This window comes from Centruroides vittatus, unplaced genomic scaffold (genome assembly GCF_030686945.1).
Source record: "Centruroides vittatus isolate TY-2023 unplaced genomic scaffold, ASM3068694v2 contig_476, whole genome shotgun sequence".
Taxonomy (NCBI): Eukaryota; Metazoa; Arthropoda; class Arachnida; order Scorpiones; family Buthidae; genus Centruroides; species Centruroides vittatus.
Genome location: NW_027122268.1, coordinates 361907 through 381778, shown reverse-complemented (window position 1 = coordinate 381778; position 19872 = coordinate 361907). Strand labels below are relative to the sequence as shown.

The following is a 19872-nucleotide window of genomic DNA, read 5'->3' as shown; positions in this document are numbered from 1 at the left end:
TTACAAATTATATTGTTTAAATACGATGCTTATGTTGCCACTAATCTCTGCCATAGGAACTTAAGCCGACAGTTTTCATATTACAATATTCGGCATAAAGCGGTTTCAAAAATGTTCTACTATTTACTATTTTTTAGATATTTCATTTAAATACTACTTTTAAATGTCTAACGAGTTAAAAGATTACAAATACCGAAGTAATGAAATTAAATTATTAATTTAAAAAAAAATAAACTGGCAACTCTAGATGACGCTCTATAACATTTCTGCGCATGACTTAACGTTTTAAAAATCATTGGTCCAATAAAATAACCAGACGATATTTATTCGAAAAGTTTCAAAAGCGAAGGAAGGATCGTTCAAAGTTTAGGTAAATTTATTATTTAAATAATTAACTATTTTATTAATTCTAAAATATAATTAAATTGAATAAACACAAATTGAATTGATATATTTCTATCTATTCAATAAATTTTATGTTAAAACTGTGAAAATGTGAATTTTTAAAATTGAAGTTGTTAGGCCTAATTCGAAATTCATATTTTGATATTTATTTGATTAATGAATAATTTTATTTTAAATTAATTTGTTAATTACTTTTTAATCTATTAATACAAAGTTTTAAATATTTGAATTCAAATATTTGAAATGGAATACTTCAAAACATTATTAAAACTTGATTATTGGGTCCAATAACTTTATCATATTCATATATACATTTTACCCGAAATATCATGTGATTTCATCAATATAAATACAGTATATACAGTATTTACCTTCATAACATCACACTGAAGAACTGTATTTCCTCTTCTGAAAGTTCAAAGCCTTTAATTTTCATCATGTTTATAACATCATTTAATATGCCCATCATTGAAGTGTTTAAACTGCAGGTAACAGTGTATTTATTTGATCTCTTAAGTATAATTATGATCTTATGCTTAAATATGCCAAATCTTTCATTTAATTCCCCTTTTTCTCTCCAGCAGATTATACATTTGTGTTTCTGTAAAGGTACAGTACCTTTCAATATTAATATAACAAAATCTTTTTATTTTTTATTTTTTTTCATTCAATTTTTCATGTTATTTTTGGATGATGACAGTTTTACTTTTCCAAAATTTCAGATTTCTTTGGATTGCTTCCATTCTAATCACAATATTTTCAATCTTCATTTTTTAAAATAGAATTTTCATGTTTTAATTCAAAATTAAGATCTAAAGTTTTACAATCATTACATTTAAGAGATTCTTTCTGGTTTATCCTGTTTATTTACATCTGAAGGTTTTCCTATTTCTTTTTAATAAACGATTTTTTCTTTGGTTTGACTTATTAATATTTTTATTTTCTATATTTCCTAAATTTACTGTCATTAGTGAAGTTTTCTTTGGGTTTTGCCAATCAACCTAATAATTTGGCTTTTAAATTTGTCTCAAAATTATTTTATGTGAAAGATCAGAGCAAACATGGCAAGAATCAGGATTGAATGTGTGTTTTTTTTTTTACAATTATGGATCCATTGTCTTCTTATTATTGGATCTTTAGGAAATCTAAAATAACTTTCCTGTTTAATAACTTTGTTTTATAATAGCTGTTATTACAAGTTGCAACAGCACATATTGTTCCTGGCATTTAAAAATAATAATAAAATTTAGCTATGCTTTTTTTATTTTCCCAAATAAATCTGGTCAAGATATGATATAATCCGAAGTGGAAAAAAGTAGTATTAACGTTTCTTACATAAAAATTATTATACAAATAAAAAACACTACAATAAATTTATACAATATATTAAACATTTTTATATTTTGCATTTCTGTGCATTTTACGTAAATATGCATATTTTTAAAAAAGTTATATTAATTAATAATAAACAATATTTCTTTTTTACATCTCGAGTTATTTTAAGTGTTAACGTCCTGTTATCGGCCAGTTTATTATTTGTAGTCGTCATTTCATTCTGCAGATACTATTTATATACACGAAGAAAACTATTCTTAGTATTTTAAAGTATTTTAGTAATAAATATATTTTATCTGTAATCATATTCTGTAATTTCTACAGAACGAAGTGTAAAGACTACGACAATATCAAACGGCTCTAGGAACAGTTTTGTTACGTCCGTACAATTTTTATCCATCAACATAAATATGTTTAATAATAGTAATAACGATAGATATATTTATCGTCGAAGAGTGTACTTTGTTAAGAGTGTAAAAACTCTTAACAAAGTAACAAAAATACTGAAATTCCAAAATTTCATTCCTTCGCTAACTGTTATGAAGCAGTCTCTTGACCTACGGATTGCGTATATCCAGAATCTGGCAGAAAGTTGCTAAAACAGCCGTATGAGGTAACCTTATATTCTAGGATCTTGCAGAAAAGAAACGTTGCCATTAATAAATAAATGCAATGCGTTCCTAGCTGCTTTTGGATCTGTTTTCACAAATCTTATAGAATGAAGCTGGAATTGTTAAGGTGCCTGACACATAAAAGCAACAATTGGCATTTGATGAGAAAACTCAAATTTTATAAAGATTTTTTTCGTACTGTAAAATGGCGCACAAGTCGAATCGTGAGCATTATTATCCATTCATAGCTTCGTCATAGGAGAAGATCGTGATCCGGTATGCTCGATAGCGTGCCCGCCAAGATCGGGAGATCATGGTGGGCATTATATTTCTTTCTGTGGAAACACGTGAAAGATATGATTCAGAAACCTTCAGGTTATCCGGGAACGCCTATACTGTACTATAATAATAATTGACCGATAATATAAGAAAAAGTAAACAACTACCGTAAATGATCGGACTAAATTTTGAATAAATGATTATGGATTAGAAATAAATTTGGCACTAGAGTTAGGCGCCATCTCTTATTAAAATTAATAGTTATAATATTTAATTAATTAATTAAGATTAAAGTGGAAGAAAAGAATCGGCCCGAAGCGGGATTCGAACCCACAACTCCCGCTTATCGTGCGGACCCGTTAGTGTCCGAATGCCGATCCCCATAATGTCCGGATAGCGTAACTGGTCGTTACCAGTTACGCTATCCGGACCTTCGGTCGATCATTTACGGCAGTTGTTGGTGTGTTTGCTTATGATATCGGGTTTCGTTTGATGTATGTTTGTAAGTAAACAACATTACACTAAGTGAAAATTTTGGTTTTTCGACTATGACATTAACAGGACATGTTAAAACATTTCAAAACGTTTAACTTGATAAAATTTTAATTAGTAAATATTTAATGAATCGTTATTCATTAAATATTTACTTATTAATTAATTCATTCAGCTTTTAACAGAAATGCCAACGATTTATATTACTTTCCTCCGTAAAAATAATGAAAAATTTAGTAAATTTATTAAACATATCGCAGAAATATATTTTCTAGTAACGTATACATTTTTTGATGTGTTCCAGGTTTCATATTGTCTTATATGAAGAATATTACTTAAATTATTGGTAGTTTCATATTAATTCTTTTATTTCTAGGTATTAATTTTACTTCTTTACCTTATTAATTTATCAATTACAATATTTTTCTTCCCAGCAAATATGGATAATCGTCGGTGTATGTTCTTCGTTATTTTGTTCATGAATTTCAATTGGAGTTTAAGTGAAAGCCTAATTACCCTATCAACAGAAAAGACGTCTTTCACTTTTTATGAAATTAGAAAATTTATAACATTTTTAAATGATGCTAGAAATAACGTTGTTCCTAAGGCTGCGGATATGAATTTTGTGGTAAACAAATATGTTGTTTTAAATCTTTTTCTGTCACTTTAATTTTTAGAAATTTAAATATTTTTATATTTTCAAAAATATATATAAAAATGTTAATTTACCTTTTGATAATATATTAAAATATGTATCATAAAATTTATCTTTTAGCAATGGGATGAGATATTAGCTAATAAAGCTGAAAAAGACGTTGCTTCCTGCCATTCGCAACTTTCAGCCAACAAGATTGTTTACAGAGGAAATCATTCAGATCTGGAATACGTCATAGAAGCTTGGCGTAATGAATTTATTACATATAATATTCCAGATAATAGATGTGTCGAACGAAACTTATGCGATGTTTATCAAAAGGTAAAATACATTATTAAATTTTAATTTTATGTTTAAGTTTTATTCCAAAACTGTTTAACACAAAATCATTCTAAAAAGTTAGCCTAAAATAGAAAATACAGTTTAAACGAACTGATATCAAAATGGTCAGTAAATTATAGTGATGTGCGAATAGTAAATACCCGTGGCTTCTCCATGCGTTACTTGAAAGATCCAAGTTAAACATATATCATTTTCAAAAGTATTCATTATTTTAATGAATCAACGCATCAAAGACAAAATAATGAATAAATGTCGATCACTACTTTCCGTTTTATATGTAGTGACGTTCCGATACCACAAAAGTATCGATACCAGCCAGTAACGGCAGGGGGTATCGAAACTGATTTTACTGGTTATCAGTATTTACAATTTTTCTTTTTAACTCAAAGCTTAATTTTATAAATGGCAGAAAGCTTAATTTTGAGCGTAGACTCATCTCTACGCTCAAAATTAAGCTTTCTGCCATTTTATAATAATAATATTGAGTTTTTTGATTAAAAATCTCATAACAAGTGGCACCACACACAATTTTTATTAACTCTTGAAGGAAAAATTACGCAACACGTTGCTGGATTTTTTCATTTTGCATTGAGTTTTGTTCTTATACCACGTTAAACACACTCTTATTTAATGAGTATTTAACCGAATATTCATGTAAACAAATTACTCTAAATTATTTTGAATTCTTCTCGGAGACTTTTAATTAGTCAAGAATAATGAACTTTGTTTTCAGCTTTTTAAAAATCTAATATTTAATGATTATAAAGGCTTTGGTAAATTTATTTACACACTCCAAAGTAGGCTAGATTAAATGCACTATGCCGACTACAATTGAACGAATTTGAATCACAAAACATTCTATTTTACAGTTTCATGTAATTCGAATTTGCAGCTGTTATTATTAGAAATGTCCAAATCAATTAATAACTAGCAGAAGTACTGGTGATAGGCTTTTCCAGGAACGATATGTCCCTGTCAAAGATAAAATGTACCATGCTAGTTACTACGTCTGCTTAAAATACCATTTCTATGCCGGAAATTTTACCATTTACAACATAACCAGCTGTGTTGGTCATAAAAGACTGGCTGCATCACAAGGACAAGTAGAACTCTCTAAACCGCATCACAAATTCAGTATAAGATGCAATGATCAGAAGCTGGCAAAACTGGTTGCTAAGGAAACTTTTCCCTGCCAAAATAAAATTACGAAGAAACTAGACTTGTCCCTGAAAAAGAGAAATGATCTTAACACACAAAAACGAAAGACGGCATCTATAAACCTTACTGGTTTATACAGTACCTTACTGGAGACAGACCACGCTTTAGGGTAACGATGAATGATGCTTACTTTTACTTTGATAGTTGCATGGACAACGACGAATCTGTTATTCACAACGTCAAAATGGTAAAATGGTTCCACAAAGTTAAACAGTTGACTAGAATAAATGTTTTGGAGAGACGTTTATAGTTGTTGGCACTTTGACTGGAAAACGCCAAACAAGCATGTGCGTATCTGCAAATGTAAAGGTAAACTCGGAGTACTACAGGGTGATTAGAAATGAATTTTTCGATTAAGAACAAATATTGCTTATTTTTAAGCGATATTCGTTCTTAATCGGAAAAATCATTTATAATCATACACAGATAGAAACTGAAGAATGTAAGATCATCGTTTGTGGATCTCAGAATAAAAAAGCTGAAAAAGTTTTTCCAGGAATGCTTCGCTGTTAGTCCAATTTAACGTGGATACCTTTGTTGCCGTAATACATCTATATGGTAAGCATGTATTCTTCCTGGCGCCATACATTTTGCTGAGTATCCTTACTACAATTTGTCAAAGGCTGCAGTGGTTCTCATCAGTTTCGTTATCGTTCTTGGCAATGGTAGAACGTAAATATTGTCTTAAATGAAACCCCAAAGAAAACGTCCATGGGGTTAGATTTGGTGAGCGAGGAGGCCAGGTTATCAATTCCTCTTGCCCGATCCATCTGTCTGGGAATGTTTCAACGTCAAATGCTGTTACATTTCGGTAATAATGAGGACGTGCCCCAATCTGCCAAAGTTGAGCTGTCTTCTAGCAGCTAAGGCATTAACTTTAAGTAGGTCTCGTTAATACTCAACACAAGATTAAGGATTCTATCTTACCCAAACACGAATGTTATGTCTGTTTACTTTTCTCTACAGATGACATGTTTCTTTGTTGTAACACGCCGTTTTCAGGTAGTCTTTATTCTTTTTAATGCTACTCAACATTCCGACGCTGAAATAAAATATTTTCTTACTATCGTTGCGCTTAATTGCTTGCAGTAAGTGATATGATACGACTTCGAGGTTGCGCTTTTCCGCAGAACTTCCCAGATTGTTGGCTGCGGAAAACCTGAATCCGGACTGGCACATTTCGTCGACTTCAAGAAATTCAGATAAACGATTGACGAATTCTTTCGATATTCTCTTCAGTCACTCTCGGCCGTCTCGTAGATCTTTTGCAAAAGATGCCAGTTTTATAGAAACTTTTATAAGACCTTTGTCGACGGTGCTGAAGGTAATTTTTTCTCGGAAATGTTATCACACGGTTGTTTTAGACGTGGGCACATGACAACCGTTCTAAACGTCCTAACACACTCCTATTCATTCGCCATTTTTCTGGGATAATGCGGACAACTGACGTTTGCTAATAAAAGAAAATGAGTTTCTCAATTTTGTGATCCACAAAATATGATGCTATGTTCTTTAGTTTTTAAGCAATACGTCATCTTAATCGGAAAGATCATTGTTAGCATCTTATATAATTGACTTTTTGTTGAAACGTTTTCTTGGGGAACATGTACCGCGACTATTCGGTACTGACACTTAAGTGCATCTATCATAATCATCTCACACCTCCAAAAGGACACGTCATTACACACAGGATCTATATTGTAGGCTAGGAATCACGTTTGTTCCCGTCAAAGAGGCTCCTCAAAATGAACATAATGTAAACTCTATGAGCTTTTTTCAATTTCGTTTTCCTAACAACGCCTATATTAGCGATAGGGCAAGACACTTGATGGTATTCGAAAATGCTTGCTATTCTAATGTAACTTTGACGGATTGTGAGAAGACATTTGATGATTTTAAAAGGTGGCTTTGATAACTCTACAGGCTAGATTGCGATTACTTGGAGTCAGTGCGAAAAATCAATAGGCGAAAGTGAATGTTGGTTACACTGGAAAGTGTAAAAGAAGTTGCTTAACTCTGAAAAAGTTCCAAATTGTATTTTACTAATAAATTTTTGATAATAGATAATTCAAGCTGAAGTAAAAACGATTGGATGTGGAATAAATAAATGTTGGAATGACAATGAATATTTGATTTTGTGTTATATCGATCGAGTGTAAGTAAATTTTAAATAGCGTTATTTTAGTTTTTTTTATTAATTATTCATATCATTATAATAAATGAATTTTATAATTTACAGATTATCCAATACAACAAAACCTTATATAATAGGTAAACCGTGTTCTGTTTGTAAAACTCATCTTTGCGCACAAAATCTCTGTGGTAAAAATAAACTCCTTTTAATTTTCTAAAATATAGGTCTAATTAAATTTTAGCAATATAAAGTAAGAAAATTTAATTTTCTGCAGTTTGTTATTATTCATTAAAATCAAGTTATTTAAGTATTTATATCGAAATGAATGTATGAAGGTGAGTCAAACGGAAACTTTAAATTTAGTTTTTAACAGTTTTGAAACAAAGGTGACATGCTACTGTGTCGTTTTCTTATGTAGTTTCCATTGCGTTTGATACAAGTCCTCCAGCTTTTACAAACTGCATATATTCCTCTAGAGAAAAATCTTTTTGTCGCATGCACAACCACTCCTAAATTACCTGTTTCAGCACTCCGTCCGTCCTGAAAATCTTTCCATCTATTGCAACTTTAAGTTTTTATCAAGTCCTCGATTGTTTTAACCATTGCACGGTAGTATGTGGCCAAACATTGTTACATTGCTAAAAGATACTTGTTTTCAGAAGTTCATATGATTTGGTTTTGATTGCATATCGAAAACGGTTTATGAGAAGATTGAGTACGTGGCGCTGGTGATTAGAGTGGTATTTCACCCGGGCATGTAATATTCAAAAATGACGTCTTGTTCGTTCCTTAACCTATCTTGCAGATCACTGCGTTCGAAACTTCGGTTTTGGTTAGGAGGAATATCACTATTCCTTGCTCGCTCTCGTCGTTTCGTGTTAGTACACGTATTACTAACATAAATTACACGTACACTGCATTACTACAAACAAACTACTACAAACAACCTTTACTCTGCAGTAAAATTAATTCTTTACTCTAACGTTTTCGGTTAGCTTTACTAACCCTCTTCAGGATTGACAAAAAAAACCGTTATTTCGAAAAATACGTTCGAAAAACTTTTTTTGTCAATCCTGAAGAGGTTGTTTTTTTTTTTTGTCAATCCTGAAGAGGGTTAGTAAAGCTAACCGAAAACGTTAGAGTAAAGAATTAATTTTATTGCAGAGTAAAGGTTGTTTGAAGTAGTTTGTTTGTAAATTACATGTTTCATCTCCAGTAACATTACTGAGAACCGTCACCTTTTGCAACAATGTGTCAAAATATTGTTTACATCTATTGCTGTTCCAATTCCGGAATCCATCAACTGTCTTTGCACCTATCTTGCATCAGTCATGATATGTTCCAGTTTACAACGTGAACAGGAACATATCATGACTGAATTCAAGAAGTGCAGTTGTAATATTAATCATCACTCGATGAATTCAACTTCTGCAATCGATTATGATGTCACTCACTATTCGGTGTTCCCGACCTAGTCGAGAAACATCTGTCACTTAACTAATGTCATTTCTGACTTCCTAATTCACTTAAACATTTTCTGGAGTGGCAGAATACTCGTACACCATTCTGCTGAATATTCATTTGCCAGTGAACTTCGATAGGTTTCATCCATTTACTGCTCAAAAGATAGGATGACAGACGCTGCTTACCTTCCGCGCTTAGCTCTATTGGGGCGAGCATCTTTATACTATTAATATGACGTCGGTACGATGTCCAGAATTTCTATCGCACTTTTTAAGGTTTTCATTTGACTCATTCTCACATAATTCAAATGTACATAATTTTTTTTTTGCCATAAAATATTAAATACAGTACAAAGAACATTGCTATTGCTATGTTCTCTATGATAATTATAACTAATATTTAAGGAAATAGATTCGATTAAATTTGAATAATTTACTATAAAATATTTAGCAAGCTTTTAAAATTTACAAACTATTACAGCCAGGCAGGAGTGGTGCAAAATTTCCTATGAGCATACAAAAATTTCCCCGAAAATTATTGCAGGAAAAATAAACTATAATATACGAACCAGTTAATAAGTTGTGGGTATTTTGCAGAATATACAAAGAACAATTCCAGTTTTAAAAAAAAAGAATTAAAGTTTAATAGGTTCGTTATGATGGACAAACAATACATTCTTCCCACTATTTTCTTCTTCATACTTACGCCCTCTCGTGTTCAAAAACATACGATTTAACAAATTTCAATAAATTACAAAATTATCGAATAATTATTAGCACACTGAAAGTTCAAAATAAAACATACAATTAATTAAAGGTCTATCGCTTTAATCCCGTATCATTAACATAAGATAGCATATACAATTATAAACCTGATGTAATACATTCATTAATAGAAATAAACTTCATTTCGATTCCACGAATGGCCTATTTTAGTACCAGGTGCTAATTAACAGACTTTTTGACATCTAATAACGCAAAATTTATTTAAGAAAGTTTTTTTTAAATCTTATTGTTTATCTTATTATGAAATTTTTTTGTAAGAAAGTTCTATATACATATTTACTGATTTTCGGTTGAACTTAGCAATTACATAAAGTTTGTTTGTTGTTAAAAAATATGGCAAAACTAATTGTAAGGTTTTTTATGAACTTATGTACAGTAGAACAAGGAATTTTTCAGTAATTTTTTAAAATTTATAGTGACAGGAGAAGTCGCATTTGATGGGAAACATTTTGCTGAGGTTCTGGTATAAAACTCGTCATATTGAAAGATGGTACTGCCCACTCTTTCGTGAGAAAATACCATTATAATTTCCATTAACAGGGTTAATTGCCATAGTAGAAATAGCCGTATATAATAAACGAATGATTTGTGGATCGTGCCTTGAATGAATTATGGTTTTTTTCTTTTTATTACTTTTTCTCTTTAGTTTCCGTTATTAAAAAATTTAAAACACAAAATTTTAATTTTAATCTTAATTTTTTTGAATTATTTATTACCTTATTTTGTAAAATTCAAATGACATTTTCTTGTGAGGAGATGGCCAGGCAACTACTTTAAAGGCATGCAATTATCTTTCGATATGTGGATCTATTTTATAACATAATCTCGGCCAAATGTGTTTTTCGTCAGGTGTAACCTCGCCTTGTGAGTGTTGCGGTGTAAGTGTTTAGCTTCTGTAAGCTGTGGATTGGTCTACTTACATAAGTAAAGTGCTGTCTGTTATATATAGAAGAAAATGTAAAATGTTAAAATGTTCTTTATATTTATTTCTTCAATAATTGTAACATAAAATGCTATACATAGTCAACTCTTCAATATGATTTAAATCTAATCTCTAAACATTCATTATAGTCAATTGTTTTGGTTTATTGGTTCATGCATACTGAGGATGTAAGTGCTTAAAAATTTTTTTCACGATCCATAAAAGGCCTTAAAAAGTATCTAATTTTTAAAGGAGAAAAGAAGTGTGGGCCATGTTTTTAAATAAAAACGGATTTTCCTTTTCGGTTTCGGTTTTTCGTAAAAATCGAAACCCTGGTTCCATAACCGAGACTGACTGGCGCTTAGTGCAAGCATATAACAGTGTAAGTAGTGCAAGGTAACGAGTAACTGATCAGAAACAAAGTAAACAACTTTTTAACTTCACTTATAAAACATAAGATTCTCACATTTTGGCGAATTTCCTCAATATCTAAGGAAGTAGCGAAGAAACTCCCCATTTTATTCGACTATTGCCGTGATATTTTTTTCTACCACAAATTTTCCCGGGATTATATTAGTATCCCCTCCCCGAATCTCGTTCGCGCGAACGGATGAATTCCGACCGCTGAAGCCAGATACGTCTGTAAATATAGGTATATATATGGTAACAATTGATAAAAATATTTAAAAACTAAAGTAATTATTGTACGTAAATAAATAAAATATATCTTTTAATATAGAATTTTTCTTTAATTTTTTTTTCTAGTGAATAAAGATTTATGTATGAAATACAACTTGAGTTGCAGTAAGTTTTAAAAAGATTAGAAATATTCTTATAAATTCCTAAATTTCAATCAAACTTTTAAACATATTTTTCTTACAGAGTGCAACTTATATTGTTATAATTGTGGCGTACTGGATACTTCGGATTGCAAATGTCAATGTAAAAATGGATGGGATTCATTTGACTGTTCTAGTAGGTTTATACAATAAAAATTTATTATTGTAAAAATATAAATCGTTAATATAATAGTGAAGATCCTTCTTACTCGTCTCGTGATCTTTACAAATGTTCCGTCCCGAGTCGTTCTTTACGCCTCGAGATTGTCCGTTTGATGGTCCGTTGAAAGTCACACCTCCACACTCGATAATTAGTTATATACAGTTTATTTACAAATATTTACAAAGATATACACTATGTAATAGCATTACATACACTACAGTATCGAAGCTGTGATGCAGCACGTCGACTTAGCTGGCCCGGGAACACGAGTCACTCTTCCGGAGATGGCTTAACCTCGTGGCCGTCCGTCTCTACAACAACCTTTCTCCAGAGGACTTTCTAAGAGGAGAACACTCTCTCTATCCGCCTCAAAGGTCTGCCTGTTGTTAGAGACCGCCACGTACCAGGTCCCTCGCCCTTTCTCCTCGTTTTTTTGCCACCCTTCCAATTTAAGGGATTCTGGCACTGCCTCCTGCGACCAATCACTTCCTTCCCCTTCTTAGAGCCTTCCAAGACGTCCGCCCTATCTCCCGCCGACGTAGCTCACATTTGCGTCCGTGCTTTATTTATTCTTGTTTTCTCAAGCTGGCCGGCACGTGGCCAACACATTGTCCCTTAAGTGGAGACGCTCCACCTTTGATCCTTCCGGCCGTTTATGGCCTCGACCCCAGGTGGGAGCAATTACCTCAGTCGGGCGGTTTCTTTGACACAGGCCACCAAAGGCGACCTTTACACCTCCCACCGACAAGGTTCAAACTGCGCTTCAACAAAAGCCTGTTTGACATAAACAATACTACCGCGACACACAGCAATCTTTACCGTACAAATTATTTTGTTACACTACACTTCCTCCTTTCTTATTACAAGGATCAAGTTACTACAAATAATAAACTATACTAACAATATACAGTATTTAATATTTTACAGAAAGAGATATTTTACACAGTCAATAACATCTTCGGCAAATTGTCCCGTCACATTGCATTCAGAATCGCCTGGTAGATACTGATTACATCTATCCGAAGGACTTAATACCGCCATAACTGCCTTGTCTGTACGATCTGGGGGTTCCGGATTGCTCCTGACCTCCAGTCTGGATAGTACGTCGATCTCATTACGATTTTTCCCTCTTCTGTGCGCGATTTTTGCCTTATTATTCCGCGCTACCGATTGTTCCTTAAGAGGCGTGCGGTCAACTAGCCGAAGGGGAACGCTTGCCTGCCGACTATGACCCGCCTTACAATATTTTCTAGCATCGCTCTTTTTATTTGTCATGGGGCTCGTCCTATTTTCCCCGCTTTCTTTCGCAACCGTAACCTTCGCGACTGGCTTCCGTCGCCTATTCGTTTTCGTCCGTTCGACTCTCCTCAAAACGCAATAATCGGCTGCCGAAAGTAATGCATCTGTACCGCAGCTAAGTTCGTCAGTTAATGCGCAAGTTATCAAGGCTGGAGCGTAATCATTTTTCTTTTTACTCGACCTCCCTTCTAGTCTTACAGGTATTGTCGCTAACACTGCTGATACCTGCTGCCCAAATGCGCTGATTAACTTAACCTTTCTCGCTACCCGCGACACGTAAACAGGCACTACAGACTTCCTAATAACCGTCATATCTACCCCCGTGTCCACTATTGCAGAAAATTTATTATCTTTACAAGCGAGCAGGAGATTTTTGTTTACACTAACGGGTACGTTTCCGCTGATCGTTTCCCTGTTCACCTTTACCCTAGCTACTAGCTGCTCGTCCGATTCTACCGTTTCGTCTATTTTAACCGCTCGCGTTGCTTTAGACTTCGGTCCTTCCTCTTTAGTATGTCTCCGAGGACAATCCCTTCTGAGATGACCCATTTGGTCACAGACATAGCATCTCATTCTTGATCCTCCATTGTTCGCGCTCATGCCTCCAGTTCTAGTGACTGTTCTATCCCTTTCGCGTTCAGGTATAAGTCTAACGTCACCCTTTGCCACAGCCTCCGCATGCTTATCTGCGTATCTGGCTAACTCTTCCGGTGGGAACCAGCCTTTACCTTCTTGCAACAAAACATAACGCTTAGTGTCGGCATCTAACTTAGTCTTAAGGTGATCCGAGACCACTAATTTTGTTAGCTGCCCAAAAGAATCTACGCCTCTACTATTCAGATAATACCGATACAGATCCTCCATTCTAGCTGCAAATTGGGGCCACGTTTCTTTGCTTCCCTTTTCAGCGGAAGTGAACTCTTTGAGGTACTCAGCGGCAGACAGTCTCAGCTCGTCTAGTAGGAATTGTTTTAAGGTTTGGTAATCCCTGATCTCGTCTGCCGTAAGCCTATTTAACGCCGTTTTACATTTCTCCGATAGCACCGTTAAAACTAGCTGCCCCTGAAGTTCTTCCGGCACATCGTACGTTTGTAACACTACCTCTACGGCCCGAAACCACGACGGTACTTCCGCCTCCTTGTCTGGCATTTTAGGTAAAGCCCATCTAATTTTTCTAGCTAGGCTATCCAAGTTACCTCCCAGCTCAGAGTTATTACTAGTCCTAGAATCACTTCGTAGACGATCTCTCTCTAACTCTATTTCGGCTAGTCTAATTTGCGTTTCCATTTCTTTTTCGCTCTTTCTAATGTCCATTTCTTTGGTTTTAGATTCTATTTCTTTGTTTTTAGTCTCTATCTCGGCTAGTCTAATCTGCAAGCGTAATTTCTCTAACTCGTCAGACTCACGTCCCTCTATTTCATTCTGGTTGTCCTGTGACCTCGACCTCGGGGTCCAAAATTTCCTTTTCCGGCTCCGTATCCATTTCCTGGGATTGACTAAGATCAGCCCGACCTCCCTGATCCTCAGAACATGGCATACCCCTTTTTGACCCTTGAGTCCTTCCGCGTCCCGGCATTCTGAATACAAATAATCAAGAACAACTTACCACTGTTGAGTTCTGTTCCGCCTTGATTTCCGGCTACTCTTCCTTCCGTAAGTATCCAAATCTCGAATGTGGGCTCAGTACTTTCCTGTCGTCTTGCGAGAATCTCCTGAAGATTTGCAAGAAAATCCTGTCGAAGACTGCGCCAGTGAAGATCCTTCTTACTCGTCTCGTGATCTTTACAAATGTTCCGTCCCGAGTCGTTCTTTACGCCTCGAGATTGTCCGTTTGATGGTCCGTTGAAAGTCACACCTCCACACTCGATAATTAGTTATATACAGTTTATTTACAAATATTTACAAAGATATACACTATGTAATAGCATTACATACACTACAGTATCGAAGCTGTGATGCAGCACGTCGACTTAGCTGGCCCGGGAACACGAGTCACTCTTCCGGAGATGGCTTAACCTCGTGGCCGTCCGTCTCTACAACAACCTTTCTCCAGAGGACTTTCTAAGAGGAGAACACTCTCTCTATCCGCCTCAAAGGTCTGCCTGTTGTTAGAGACCGCCACGTACCAGGTCCCTCGCCCTTTCTCCTCGTTTTTTTGCCACCCTTCCAATTTAAGGGATTCTGGCACTGCCTCCTGCGACCAATCACTTCCTTCCCCTTCTTAGAGCCTTCCAAGACGTCCGCCCTATCTCCCGCCGACGTAGCTCACATTTGCGTCCGTGCTTTATTTATTCTTGTTTTCTCAAGCTGGCCGGCACGTGGCCAACACATTGTCCCTTAAGTGGAGACGCTCCACCTTTGATCCTCCCGGCCGTTTATGGCCTCGACCCCAGGTGGGAGCAATTACCTCAGTCGGGCGGTTTCTTTGACACAGGCCACCAAAGGCGACCTTTACAATAATATTAAAGATATTTATTAAAATGAGTAAATTAATATTAAATTTTAATTTAATATTTATTTGTAAATGTTAAACAGTATTAATAAATAATGTAAATATTAATTTAGGTTCTAATAAACTTTTTATATAAGCTCACAAAATACACAATATTTTAAAAAATTAAGTTAATATTGCAGGATAATTTATATTTTTATTACAACAATTAAGAGATATTTTATATTAGACCTTGGAATAAGATTAAATTTTGATTTCTTTACTACTTCCATTCCATAGTTTATTAATATTTTTAACAATGACCATAAGAATTTTTAAATTATAAATTATATAATCGAGTATTTATGTATTTTAGAAGTTTGTCAAGACGAAAATAGAAATTGTACATATGAATCTTGCGAAATTTTTGACTTGGAAGAAAAACATCCTTGCAGAAAAACCTGTGGTTTCTGTAGTAAGTACTGTATATATTATTGTACTGTAAATGATCAGCGTTAAATTTAATATCAAATAAATATTTTTGTAATTAGAACTATAAATCAATTTTACTTCTAACACTCGAAATTTTTTTAAACATTGATAATCTAGAAAAATGTGTCAGAAAAAAACACACCATAAGAAAAGATTGCATATATTTAATTGTAATATTTCACAAAAAGATGTCTTCAAATATCGAGATATAGACTTTTGACTAAGATTCCTCTTTGCTAATCAGAAACTACACCAGTATAATAATTCCTATTTATAAATAAGGTCCACGTAGACAATAAAAACAAAAAAGTAAAATCTATATATATATATATTGCAGAAGCTTTAGTTATGCTTTGCTATAATTCTTATAAACTTATGAACTTATAAACTAATTCAGATGGCAAAATAGCACAAAGTTCTAAATATCATGAAATAAGTAATAAGTGAGTCTTGATCAGTTTCGTGTGTTTATTAATGGGCTTCAGATACAATTTAATAGCATTAAAAGAATATAAATCATGTTTTATATTCCTGTTATTTTCTGTTTTAAACTTATTCTTCTCCATAAATGAAATTTTAAATCGTTCCCATACTCTGTCGAGTTTCTCGTGTAATGAAACGTTTCCTCACTTGTCTAATCAAATTTTCCTGTATAAATTCGAGGTATTTTCGTTTCTTGTAAAATATTTAATTCGTTTAGATGCTATGTTTTTGTCCAAATAAAACTTATTAAAAACTAATAAATAATGTATAAAGAAAAGTATTTAATACATTATTAAATACAGCAATTAACAAATTACTTTTTGCTAAGCGAATAATTGAATGGCTATTCAAAAACCATCAATAAAATCAGTGATTCAAGTTTAAGTTATTATTATTATATTTTTGGTCTGCGTAGATCTTTAGATATGGACGTGAAAACAGCATGTGTTAAGAATATTATCCCCACAACAAGATCTTATTTTTGTGCATACCATCCTTCTATAGAAAAGACTCTTTCCGTCTTGTCGCTAGTAGGAAGAATAGACAGTAAATAGTTATATGCGAGTTGTACTGTACATGAAATCCCAGGAACCCGCACTTTCAAATAGGGTCATTTCTCGTTTTTTGATAGCATTCTTAAGTTGTGACTGGGCCGAGTTTCTTGTTTGGATTTGCATTGTTTCTCGTACTTCTACATGGAATTTCAAGAATGAACCTGTTGCTCAGATTCTACTCTTATCACTTTTGGTAAGAGCATCAGGCGCGAAATTTTTACTTGTGTGACTGGCGTGAATGGTTTCAGTTTCCTGAATGGTATTCTCCATTTCGGTTTCCATTGTAGATTCATTTTTTTTACTTAGGTGTTGCACTAATACAGTAGGTGTTACTGCTCTACATGTCTTATTTTTCTCGGAAATTGAGAAGACGTTCTATAGCTTCTTCGACAAATTATCTTTCTCAAATTTCGGGTTATGCAAACACAATAAAATTAGATTTAACGGACTAATTCGAGCAAAGAGCCCACCGTTAATGCCGGAAGTCCATTACACAGTAAAGTAGGTTAAAAAGTTGAAAATTAGTTTATCTGTTTTACACTTTGTGTATAACGTGTTATATAATTGTTTTTATAAAAAAAGTTGAAAAATATACAGGTATACCTCGAGTTACGTCGCTCTCGAGTTACGTCGTTCCCGATTATACGTCGTTTGTCAAAAAAGTATATGCAAAAATAAAAATCAACTTTAAGTCAGTTTATTCGACTTTAAATCCGTCAGCCATAAACATTGAAGTCGTAATATCACTAGAAAAGCGTTGAAAGCACATAAAATCATATTAAAATATGTACATTTACAGTAAATGTTAATATAATCATCATAAATTCTAGGGAACAAACCATGAAAACATCTGTGTTTCTGTGTTGTCGTCTTATTTAGCGGTCTTTAAGTGCTCATTATTGGCGTTTCCTTCATTATTGGTGTTTAGTTACGACGTAAGTCGAAACTACGACTTACGTCATAACTACACAAGTAAATTCGACTTACGTCGCCTCCCCTGGAACCAATTACCGACGTAAGACGAGGTATACCTGTATTTTCAAATTAGCAAAATACCGAAAAACCAATATTATTGTTCAGGAAAATCGATATTAAACTGGCATTATCAGTAAGTCAGTATTTCCAGTATTACCGACAGATTGGTATTTTGGTTTTGGAAATTAGGGCTGAAAATCGGTTATGTGAATAATGTAATCCTTATATTCATTCATACGATGCACAATATTTCGAAAAATTAAATTGATTGTAATATTTATATTAGAATTCAGGTAGATAAATTATTATTTTAAGTTAAAATAATCGGAATAAGTAGTAGTAGTTCAGTTTAAAATTGTTATATGTAAGCTGAGTAAAATTTTAATTACTATTCACATACAACTTTTTGTAAGGAAACTTCGAAGAGCATTCGAATAATTCCAGTTGCGATGAAAAAAGGGAAGAATTTATAATTAAACAAAAACATGAAGAACCACAATTCATTAAGAATAATAATGAAACATCAACAGCGGTTAATCCTGGTTCATTTACAAATGAACAATTCCAGAACGAATCGGCATTGAGAGTCGACTTTGCAGCAACTACAAAAACACCAAAAAAATACAGAAACACCCACGGAATTTGAATACGCAGAACCTGAAAATGCAACTCTTAGTGCCATGAACAACACTAGAATGACAAGTGACAAGACCGGTGATACCTCCAAGACTACGGAATTGATTATTGAAGACTATGAGTTTCCAGGTTCTGGTGCAAGAAAAGGTATGCTAGAAATAATGTATTAAAGTATATGATATATTTTTTTGCAATTACTTTTTATTAACGAAAGTAATTTTATTTTAGATTACATTATTTGGCCTGTTTTGATATTTTTTGTAAGGGTAGCAGCAGCAGCCTTTCCAACGTTGACTACGCTATAAAATCAATTCTTTTTTCTTTTAAGTTTTTAGTTACTAAAACTTAAAATTTTTTTCTTTAAGAGTTAAAATATTTTTCGTCCTTTAGCATGTTGTTTAAAATGTGTGTTAATATTTATTGAAAAATTAAAATATTTTTTGCGTATGATATTAATTTAAGCTCTTGCTTTTTATAACTTATCAACGTAATTATATAATCGGCTTTCAAATTTATCAAATAAGTATTTTTGCAATATTTAATATTAATTATTGTTAATTGTATTTTACTAAAAGAAAAATTAAAATTTATGAATGATTAATAAAATTTTATGTTTATTAAAAGTTGAAAAATGTTGCATCATTAAAATTAATAAATTAAACATTCTTAAAATTAATTTTAATAAATTTAACATTATCAAATGAACTTACAAAATGTCATTTTATCGGTTGTAGACAAGCTTACAACTGGCGAATTTCAGCTTTCAGTATATTTAGGAATAAATGTGGTATTGTATAATACTTATATTTTAATATGAGTGGCTTGTTTCACATTCAAATAAAATGAAAAAAGATAACAAAAATTATCATTTTGTAATACAATATTGTGAAGGTTAGTTACCAAAAATGACAAGTTTTACGGCATAGCGATGATGTTAGTCTAAATATAGAAATTTTCGTAAAGATATTATAAGTTACGTGCAAATTCATATACTTATTAACTATTACCATACCAATAGTGACTATTCCTATTTTTAGTTAAATTTTAATTCTGAAAATGTTGGCTACTTTGGAGATAGTGACATTCGCATTGTGGCGTTTCGCTGTGGCATCTTGGAAAAAGGATTACATTCTTTGTTGACGCATGGAATTGATGTTATTATCAAGTGTCGCCAGTGAAGAATGATAACTTATTTTATCTAGTTTTAAGCTATAAAAGTAAAAATTAGATCACATATACAGTATATATTTAAAACAAAATCTACTTGTAAATCTTCAGGTTTTTAAAAACTCTCCGCTTTGTTAGCACTAGGCAGGCGCTTTTTTTCAAGTACTTGTACATTGTGGGTTCAGTCAGGC

General features: G+C 33.0%; 2 protein-coding genes across 2 annotated transcripts; both read left to right on the top strand.

Annotated features, from left to right (window-relative positions):
- Nucleotides 1–235: 235 nt before the first annotated feature.
- On the top strand, nt 236–10328 carry LOC136977836 (GLIPR1-like protein 1). The gene is made up of 6 exons (XM_067273422.1): nt 236–370; nt 3557–3750; nt 3898–4098; nt 7401–7492; nt 7577–7659; nt 10261–10328. Exons 2-6 carry the CDS (start codon nt 3562–3564, stop codon nt 10326–10328), a joined length of 633 nt encoding a protein of 210 aa, XP_067129523.1. The 5' UTR covers nt 236–370; nt 3557–3561.
- Nucleotides 10329–11399: 1071 nt separating this feature from the next.
- LOC136977819 (uncharacterized) lies at nt 11400–19051 on the top strand. Its single transcript, XM_067273396.1, has 5 exons — nt 11400–11446; nt 11525–11617; nt 15751–15849; nt 18292–18661; nt 18743–19051. Exons 1-4 carry the CDS (start codon nt 11425–11427, stop codon nt 18522–18524), a joined length of 447 nt encoding a protein of 148 aa, XP_067129497.1. The 5' UTR covers nt 11400–11424; the 3' UTR covers nt 18525–18661; nt 18743–19051.
- Nucleotides 19052–19872: the final 821 nt, after the last annotated feature.

Coding starts and splice junctions, on each gene's coding strand:
- LOC136977836 (XM_067273422.1), top strand. CDS start 3,562: ATGGATAATCGTCGGTGTATGTTCTTCGTTATTTTGTTCATGAATTTC. Junction 3,751..3,897: donor CTGCGGATATGAATTTTGTG/GTAAACAAATAT, acceptor TTTATCTTTTAG/CAATGGGATGAGATATTAGC. Junction 4,099..7,400: donor TATGCGATGTTTATCAAAAG/GTAAAATACATT, acceptor TTTTGATAATAG/ATAATTCAAGCTGAAGTAAA.
- LOC136977819 (XM_067273396.1), top strand. CDS start 11,425: ATGAAATACAACTTGAGTTGCA. Junction 11,618..15,750: donor GGATTCATTTGACTGTTCTA/GTAGGTTTATAC, acceptor TATGTATTTTAG/AAGTTTGTCAAGACGAAAAT. Junction 15,850..18,291: donor AAAAACCTGTGGTTTCTGTA/GTAAGTACTGTA, acceptor ACTTTTTGTAAG/GAAACTTCGAAGAGCATTCG.